A 9,294-nucleotide genomic window follows, 5' to 3' on the forward strand; every position below is an offset into this window, starting at 1 on the left:
GTCGGCAGGCCTTGGCGCCCGCCCCAGCCCCTGGTGTCCACCTAACTCCCCATCTCCCTGTTTCTCTGCGCGTGGTTTCATCTTGTGTGGTTATGCTCCTCGTGGCCCCCAGGTGGACAAACTCCCCTGCTCAGGTGGCCAATAAGGGTCTGCATGGGTGACTGTCTGGCCACGCAAGAGGCAGGGAAGGACGCTGTGGGTGTGGCGGCCAGGCTGCGTGGGTCTGCAGGCCCACGTGATGCTCCCGCCACAGCAGACCGCTCCATGACACTCTCCTCCGCGGCCGTGGACACCCCTGCTGGCTGAAGGACAAGGACTCCCGCCCTTTCTGGGGAACACCACCTGCCTCAGTGAGCCGATGTCCTTCCCTGTGGACACTCTGAGGTCAGCACCCTGGACAGAAGCTCACCGCCTAGTGAGGGGTGAGTAAGCACTGACCTCAAGCAGAGGGCTACTCCCAAGGCCCAGTCTGAAGGACCAGAGGGACTGTACTCAGGAGACCCCGGCCACAGCGGTATGGGGAGGCTGACCTGTAGCCAGGCCTCTGCATTCTCAGGTACAGAGGCCCCAGCGGCCTCCACCTCCCAGCTTCCTGTGCAGCTAGGTGCAGGCCTGTGACCAAATCTCCATCGACTTCTGGATCACAGATAAGAGAAAGTGCTGTGGGAGCTCCGGGGAGCCTCCTCTGGGACGTCCCTTATTCTCTTTTCAAAAGGGCGGAGGGCAAAGTGCAGAAAATCAAGTGTAGCGGCCCCCTTCTGCTAGGAACATGGAGCAATGGCTGAGCTCCAGCAGCAGCTGTGGGACCATGAAGCTAGGGATCCTAGGGGTGGGGGACTGGGAGCCCACAGGACCCACCCCCCAGTGGCTGTGGAGCCATGAGAGCCTCTAGACCACCTGGTCTTAGATGTGGTCAGTCTGGTTGCTCAGGTCTCTGTGGCCCGTGGTCAAGGTGAACCCTATATGTGACCCCTAGGAGGGCTGAGGGGGTGGTTTTCTCTCTCGGGTGAAAGTCCTCAGCCCCACCCCTCGTGGCCCACACAGCTCTAGCTGTCTGTTCTTAGCTGGGGGTGGGTAGGCAGAAAAAAGAGGAAGTGGCCCGGAGGGAAGCAGTGGGCTGGAGAGGAGGCAGGAGGGCCTGCCCTGAGCCTGGGGCTGCAGTCTGTGACTGGAGCCGGGATGGATGCCAAGGCAGGGCCCCCAGAGGTAGGTGCCGGGAGGCCTGAGCTGGGTGGGGAAGGCCAAAAGCCCTGGGAGAGCTGCTGTCCACCACCACGGCTCATGCTCCCAGCAACCCCAGGCCCAGGGGCTCACAGCCTCCACTGGCCCTGCACCGCCGGCTCCTGGCCCAGTCTGTGCAGCTGGGAAGCTGGGACATCCAGGCTCTCTGCCCCATCCTGGGGCTGGCAGTGAGCCACACGCCCTGCAGGGCACATCCCCACACCTCGGCGGTGGCCTCTGATGCCTCCAGGGTTCCCTGGCTGCCCACCACGGGGCTGGGGAGGCTCAGGGCCAGTCCCTCAGCCAAGCTCAGTCCGGAGATGCCTCCCTCCATCAGATAGCCAGCCCTCCCCCAGGGCCACACAGGTCCCCAGGGCTCCTGTGGGAGGACAGAGCTTCAGCTGCCCAGGGCCCCTGAGGGAGGACAGAGCTTCAGCTGCCCAGGGCCCCTGAGGGAGGACAGAGCTTCAGCTGCCCAGGGCCCCTGAGGGAGGACAGAGCTTCAGCTGCCCAGGGCCCCTGAGGGAGGACAGAGCTTCAGCTGCCCAGGGCCCCTGTGGGAGGACAGAGCTTCAGCGGCCCAGGCCCGAGGAGGCCCGTCCCCTAGCCCCAGTGTAGTCCCATGGCTGGAAAGAGGTCCGAGGGTCTGTGGTGCCTGAGCCGCCCCTGACAGGACCCAGGTCCAGCGGGCTGCAGTGCTGGACAGCCTTTCTGTCTGGGCACCTTGAGGGCAAAAGCCCTCTCCCAGGAGGAGCAGCAGGAGTGCAGAGCAAGCCCCTGAGGGTCCCCAGTGCCCCAGCCCAGAACCCCACACTGGCCACCTCCCCAGAAAGTCACGGAGGAGGAGAAGCCTGAAGCTGGGCTCGCAGGCCTGGGCCGCCCCGGTGTAGGCGGCCATCTTGAGAGCTGGAGCCCAGGTGGCCTGGGCGTCGCCCTTACTCCCCTCCTCAGGGACACCTGGGCAGAGGGATCCTGGGCCTGGTGACTCTGCCTGAGCCCATGTCCCCCATGCTTCAAGCTGTGGTTTCGGGTCCCACCACCCTGTGGCGCTCTGGCTCTGGGCCACACAGAGCCCCAGGCCCTGGGCACCCTCCCAGGCTGAGGAGGCCAAGTTCTCTGAGCCCCAACTGGGAAGGACAGCAGGGAGAAGCCCCAGGGGCCCCTTCGCCCAGCCCCACACTCCACCCAGGCATCCAGTGCCCCCCCGGGCCCTGAACCTCAGACCCCTCACGTCACCAGGGCCTTTGTGGTGTTTCAGTCGGGGGCAGAGGGCACAGTGGCCCCATCCTGGGCACAGGCCCTTCCCTGTACCCGGGGAGGGTGGACAAAGCTCCCAGGTACTTGCTCCGTGGTGCCCTCAGGGCAGCGGTGCCAGCCAGGCTCCCAGCTCCTCATGGAGGGACTACGCTGTGGGCACAGGTGAGTCCATCCCAGAACTGCAGACTCCCTGCTGCCAGGGGAGGCCCTGCCCTGGACACAACGCGGTCTGCTGGAGGCTTCTGGCTGCCTGCATCCCTCACCAGGTCTGGCCTCCACCAGCAGCGGTCACACATCCAGGGGCCAAGACCAGGCAACCCTGGAAGGGGGGCAACTGCTGGGGCCAGTCAGGAGGAACCAAGCCGAAAAAGCAGAAAGAGTGCTTTCAGACTCGGCTGCAGCTGGGCTGAAAAAGGAACCGAGACACAGACGTCCAGACCCCGCCACGGGGGCACCGGGAGGGGATGCACAGCCTGCAGGGCACAGGCTAGACAGGCCCAAGGCCCCAGGAAAGCCACGTGCAGCCAGCTCCGGGTCCACACGCAGGCTGCCCGTGGCGGGTGTGCAGCAGAGCCCGGCCACGCCCAGGCTGAGACCCACTCCGGGGGTTTGAGCGTGTGTCTGCAGGGACCCCACAAAGGGCTGACACCGTGGTGCCAGAGCTGCCTGTGAGCCCAGACTGCCTCCTGCAGCTGCTGGCACCACTGTGCAGAACAGCAGAGGACCCCGAGTGGCCCTGCTCCAGACCACGCCGCAGCCCATGCAGCAGAACCAGTACGGTAGGACCCGGGGTCTCGAGGGAGGGTTTACCAGGGATGCCACAGCCTAGGACAAGTTTTAGCCTAATTTCCAATTCTAATTACTTTTAAAAGTCAATTTTAAATAGAATCTTAGAACCCTGGGCCCAAGTACAGAAGAGAAAACCAGCCCTGGGCGGGAGGGCAGGCCAGCGGGGGAGGCAAGCCCCGGGGCTGCTGGAGACCTTGCCTGCATCTCACAGCCAGGGAAGCTGGGGCAGCCAGTTACCGCTGATCACAGCACCACACAGTGGGCTGCAGACCACCAACCCCAACCTAGAGGGCCTGGCTTCCCTTCTCCTCTTCTCCCCCGCCAGGCCTAGCCCAGCTGCAGCAGGGCCCTCTGTTCCTGTACTGGGGGGCGGTCACGGCTCTCCCAGGACCCTGCAGAGACCGTGTCTCCTGCAGGTGCTGGGGATGCTGGCCGTGCTGGGGTTGGGCCTCGTGACTCTCACCTACCTCCTGTGGCAAGTGCCCCTTCCTCGCACCTGGCACCAGCACCTGGAAGAAGTGTCCCCTGAGTCCTGGGAGGCCCTGGAAGGAGAGTCTGGGCAGCAGAGGGACTCCTGCCAGTGAGTGAGCCCACAGGGCCTGTGGTGGGGGCAGGTCTGCTGGGCAGGTCCTCCTCTGGGCCGAGCACCACCCTCCACCAGCACCTGCAGGGGACATGGGTCACGGGAAGGGCCTGGAGTGTCGGGCTCAAGTTGGGCTGGGGACTCTTGGCAGAAAACAGGGCTGCCCGGGGCTCTGGCCAGGCTGGTGAAGGCTGTCCGCTGTTGAGTGAGTCTTGGCACCTCAGGTCCTCTCATCCTGCGGGGTTTGGTGCTGTTGCCCCAAGGCAGCTCCCTGCTGTCGGGGTCCCAGACCCCAGAGCCCCCCATTCACCTCACTATGGAAACGACTGCTCCCCATCGGGTTGGGGTGGAGCCTGGCTGCAGGCCAGGCAGCCCCGTCCCCTCAGGTTCCTTGGTGGACACACTTCTGGGTGTCACTGCTGCCACAGCTTGTGGAGCTCAGGCCTCCTCTGCCCAGTTCAGTCTAGCTGCCCCTTCCTGGATCCTCAGCTTGGCGGCTCGGGCCCCAGACCACATGGGCGGTAGGACCTCCCGCTGGGCAGCAAGGAGGGAGCAGATAGCCAAGGCAGGCTGGTGGCTCCGGCAGCCACACCCGGCCCCCTCCTGCCTCTCTCTCCAGGCTTGTCCTTGTGGAAAGCATCCCTCAGGACCTGCCATCTGCAGCTGGCAGCCCATCCGCCCAGCCACTGGCCCAGGCCTGGCTGCAGCTGCTGGACACTGCCCAGGAGAGCATCCATGTGGCCTCATACTACTGGTCCCTCACGGGGCCTGACATCGGGGTCAATGACTCGTCTTCCCAGCCGGTGCATCCCTGGCCCCCACCCCTGTCCCTGAGACTAAAGGCTGCCCCAACCTGCCCCAGGGATGGGCACACAGAAAGTCAGGGCACCCATCTGTGTGGAGCTTTGGGGCCCAGGCCCAGGGCCAGTGCTATGGTGGGCACTGGGAAAGGGCAGGGTAAAGCCCTTTCTTGGGAGCTCTGGGCAGGGTAGAGGGGAGGCCCCTGGGGGTCAGAGCACTTAGATTGGCCTAAGTGCAATTCTGCTCCCAACCAAGGTCATCCAGACCCTTGGCCCAGCCCTAGGCCATGGGCAGCCACAGGTCCTGGGGGGAGGGACAGAGGGCCCAGCTGGGGGCCACCTCTCATGGCCAGCGTGGCCTCACAGGGAGAGGCTATTCTTCAGAAGCTGCAGCAGCTGCTGGACAAGGACATCACGCTGATGGTGGCCACCAATAGCCCATCCCTGTCCAGGAATTCCACCGACCTGCAGGTCCTGGCAGCCCACGGTAGGCGCTTTCTCCACCCTGGCCCTGCGGCCCTGCCTTGCCGACGCCATGGGACAAAGGCAAAGAGCCACTGAACTGCTGGGCAGGGTGGGGGAGGCCCCCATTGCTCCCCTCGACCCTGGAGGGAGAAGCCCAGGACTCTGAGCTCCCTTGAGCTGATGTCACCGGGACTCAGGCAGGCTCCCAGAGTGCGGGTGGCCTGGGTGCCCTGCTGCTTGGCCCTGAGGACGAGGCTGAGGCCAGGTGGCAGGTGACAGCAGGCTCAGTCATTTCAAATGCTCTGGAGCTGGGCTGCCCAGAGAGACCCAGGGCCAGCTGTGCCTCCATTTCCTCACCAGTCAAGTGAGGAGAGCGTCCACATTGAGGTGGCACTGCTGTTTTGAGGATCAACACCTCAGAATCAGGCTCACCATGCAGCTAGCACACACAAAGAGCCCCGTGTCCCATCACAGGTGCCCAGGTGCGACAGGTGCCCATGAGGCAGTTCACTGGGGGTGTCTTGCACTCCAAATTCTGGGTTGTGGATGGGCGGCACATCTACGTGGGCAGTGCCAACATGGACTGGCGGTCCCTGACGCAGGTAAGTCCCAGGACTCATGGACAGGAGGCCCATCTGGAGTTCCTCCCCCTCCGACTCCCAAGGGCTTTGCCTGATGTCCCCACTGATCAGAGGAAGTCAGTGTCACGAGAAGTCAGCAGTTAGAATCCTGGGTCACAGAGCCATGCCATCACCTTTCTGTAGAGGAAATGATCAGACACAGGCTCCACCAGTTATGGAATTCCGCTTGGCCCGGCACTCATGCCAGGGAGTAACATTTAAGGACAGGAAGTTGCCTAGACCAAAGCCATCAGAGAAAGATGCAGATTACAAATCAAGAGGTTTTTTAGAAGAAGCAGTGCATTAAAAACATGTCCAAGGGGGACTGGAGTCGTGGCTCAGTGGTCCAGCGCTTGCCTGGCATGTGTGGGGCCCTGGGTTCGATCCTCAGCACCACATAGAAATGAATAAAAGATCCATTGACAACTAAAAAATATTAAAAAACAAAAATGTGTCCGAGGGCTGGAGCTGAAGCCGGTGGCAGAGTGTGAGAGTGTGTGCTTGGCACACGCTGGAGGCTGGGTTCAACCCACAGCACCACACACACTACATGTCAAAGACCAAAGTGAGCAGCTTCCTCTCTTGGGATGAGTGGCCCCAAGTTCTCCATGGAGTGTACTTTCATTTCACTGAAGAAATCATGTGTGTGTGTGTGTGTGTGTGTGTGTGTGTGTGAAAGAGAGAGAGAAAATAAATGTGATCATGGTAGCAGTTGTTTTTAGAGCAATTTTAATTCCTTGTGTTTTATGCAATTTTGGGGTGTCCAACAAACATCACTTTCAGCACTGGAAAACACCGCTTAGGAAAAACAGGAACCCAGGGAGCAGTGGCCCTCCACCTGGGTGCACTGTCACAGGTCCTGCAGGTGACGCTGCAGAGCTGCTGCCAGGGGGGAAGGGCTGCACCCTGCCCAAAGCCAGGTGATAGGCCCCAGGTTCCCCTGGTAGTCCTTACTCCCTGTGGCTACTGACCCTGGTTCCCGCAGGTGAAGGAACTTGGAGCCATTATCTACAACTGCAGCCGCCTGGCCCAGGACCTGGAGAAAACTTTCCAGACATACTGGGTACTGGGGGCACCCCAGGCTGTCCTCCCCAAAACCTGGCCTCAGAACTTCTCATCCCACATCAACCGCTTCCAGCCCCTCCGGTGCCACTTTGACGGAATGCCCACCATGGCCTACTTCTCGGTAAGGTGGGAGAGAGGCCATCCTCTCCTCTATCTGGCCAGACCAGCAAGGGCCCTGCCACACCCTGGGCCTAGTCCTCAGCACCACCAGCAGCTTCTGGGTCCTCAGAGACCAGTGCCAGGGACAAGCAGGCTGGCACTGGCAGGCCCAGCTCCTGGAAAGGATGCCAGGTCAGCGCCATCTGTGGGAGACAGTTGGCCAGAGAGGCAGCGGCATCTGTGGCCCTTGGGGTCTCAAACAGACTGCTGAGTGTGGGTGGGCTCAGAGGCTGTGGGGGCTAGGGACGCCAGGCATCAGACACTCTGCGGCGGGGAAGGGGATGCCCACGGCTCCCCTCTTTCAGAGCACCGACCCTCTGAGCCCCCAGCTACCCTAGTGACTGGTCTGCAGCCAAGACTATGTCAGAACGAGGAGAGACCCTGGATAAGAGGGTCCCACTCTGGAGAAAGCGGAGAAGGTTCCTGGGGCAGGAGCAGTCCGTGAAGAGTCAGTGCAGCCCAGAGCCCCAGAGCCTGGCCGTTGGCTAGGTTCAGGCCCGGCCCAGGGCCCTGCCGAGAGCCCTCTTCCCAGGCAGTGCGGCTCGCCTCCCCTCCCCCACCACAAGGCCCCCTGGGTGGTGTGTGGGCCCAGGTGGGAGCCCCGGCAGTGCTGCAGGGGTGCTTCTCCACCACAGGCTTCGCCACCAGCCCTCTGCCCCAGAGGCCGCACCCAGGACCTGGACGCAGTGCTGGCAGTGATGGAGGGTGCCCGGGAGTTCATCTTCGCCTCAGTGATGGAGTACTTCCCCACCACGCGCTTCAGCCACCCTGCCAGGTGACCGCTGGGAAGCGGGGCCCTGGAGAGCACAGTGCCCCCATGGGCGGCTCCCAGGTTCACAGGTCTCCCCTTCTGCCAGGACCCCTGTCCATCCCAGGGCCCTTAGGCAGGACCCTGCCTTCCCCAGGTACTGGCCAGTGCTGGACAATGCACTGCGGGAAGCCGCCTTTGGCCGGCGTGTACGTGTGCGTCTGCTGGTCAGCTGCGGGCTCAGCACGGACCCCACCATGTTCCCTTACCTGCGGTCCTTGCAGGCGATCAGCAACCCCTCTGCTGGCATCTCAGTGGACGTGGTGAGGCTCTGCTCCCAGGAGACTGGGGGAGGCGGGCCCTCCTCTCCCTTCCCCTCCCTCCCCTCCCCTCCCATGCCCCTTCTCTGTTCCAAAGAAAGTCTTCATCGTGCCTGTGGGGAATCACTCCAACATCCCCTTCAGCCGGGTGAACCACAACAAATTCATGGTCACAGAGAAGGCAGCCTACATAGGTGAGCAGCTGGGACACCTGGGTACTGCTGAAGGCGGTCAGGGTCTCCAGTGGAGTTCTGGGGACCAGGCATCTGTCACAGGGGCAGGCAGAGGAATCCTGAGCTGCAGGGCCCAGGATGTCCATCCCACGGTGACCTGGTGGAGTTTCTGCACCTGCCCTGGCTGGACTGATAGCAGAGCAGCCAGTGTGCCCACTGTCCCCAACCTACAGCTGGGGCCACAGTCCAGGGCCTGTGGCAGGGGCTGAGCCCAGCACTCCAGCCTCTCTTCTGGACCTCCTCCCCAGGCACCTCCAACTGGTCAGAGGATTACTTCAGCAGCACCTCGGGCGTGGGTCTGGTGGTCAGCCAGAGGGCCCCCAGTGCCCAGACAGGGGTGCAGCCCGCACAGGAACAACTGCGGCAACTCTTCGAGCGTGACTGGAGTTCCCGCTATGCTGTGGGCCTGGACGGACAAGCCCCAGGCCAGGACTGTGTCTGGCAGGGCTGAGGCCCAACCCCTTGGCTCCTGGTCCACAGCCCCCAATGAACACTGCTGTCCACCAGGCTGTTGAAGCTCAGAAATTATAAATGCAAAAGAATGTTACCTGGGGCCAGAGAATTGCAATTCAGATGAACACAGGTTCTGACAATTTTGAATTAAGCTCCGCAGACCCTCAGGTGGTACTGGCTTCTCAGGGGAGGAGGGTCTGTAGCCCTTATATGGAAAGGCCTCGACTGCCAGAGGACCAGCCCCAGCTGTGTCTCACTGGCCACCCACCCGTGAGGGCTGGGCCAGACCCAGGCATACAGCTGGCGGGCATTGCTGAGCACTGCCCAAGTACAACCCCCAATAAGAGATGCCGACGGTTTGCAGGTCTCGCCCCCGTCAGGTGTACCCGGAGCCGATGGCCTCGGCTTCCCATTGAAGCGCTCTTTATCATGGCTGCGTTTCACAGCAGCCTCTGTCCAGGCTCTGCAGCTCCTTCCTACCAGATTCTCCAGAGGGGGGCGTGCTAACCTCTGGGTGGGTGCAAACTGCTGACCTCAGGGAGTAATCCCAGCCCACAAGTGAGGCCTGCAAGCCAGTGTCC

At 62.4% G+C, this 9,294-nt stretch overlaps 1 protein-coding gene across 1 annotated transcript; it reads left to right on the forward strand.

Annotated features, from left to right (window-relative positions):
- The first annotated feature begins 1,084 nt into the window (after window positions 1-1,084).
- Window positions 1,085-8,807, forward strand: Pld4 (phospholipase D family member 4). The gene is made up of 11 exons (XM_013362550.4): window positions 1,085-1,206; window positions 3,171-3,257; window positions 3,684-3,847; window positions 4,470-4,653; window positions 5,017-5,137; window positions 5,590-5,717; window positions 6,721-6,921; window positions 7,595-7,734; window positions 7,865-8,030; window positions 8,125-8,221; window positions 8,509-8,807. Exons 1-11 carry the CDS (start codon window positions 1,180-1,182, stop codon window positions 8,709-8,711), a joined length of 1,518 nt encoding a protein of 505 aa, XP_013218004.2. The 5' UTR covers window positions 1,085-1,179; the 3' UTR covers window positions 8,712-8,807.
- The last annotated feature ends 487 nt before the right edge of the window (window positions 8,808-9,294 follow it).

This window comes from Ictidomys tridecemlineatus, chromosome 5 (assembly GCF_052094955.1).
Source record: "Ictidomys tridecemlineatus isolate mIctTri1 chromosome 5, mIctTri1.hap1, whole genome shotgun sequence".
NCBI classification, from domain to species: Eukaryota; Metazoa; Chordata; class Mammalia; order Rodentia; family Sciuridae; genus Ictidomys; species Ictidomys tridecemlineatus.

Excerpts from the sequence above, each read along its gene's own strand:
- Pld4 (XM_013362550.4), top strand. The coding sequence starts at position 1,180 with ATGGATGCCAAGGCAGGGCCCCCAGAG. Across the intron at positions 3,258-3,683 it reads CATGCAGCAGAACCAGTACG|GTGCTGGGGATGCTGGCCGT; the intron begins GTAGGACCCGGG and ends TGTCTCCTGCAG. Across the intron at positions 8,222-8,508 it reads AGAGAAGGCAGCCTACATAG|GCACCTCCAACTGGTCAGAG; the intron begins GTGAGCAGCTGG and ends CCTCCTCCCCAG.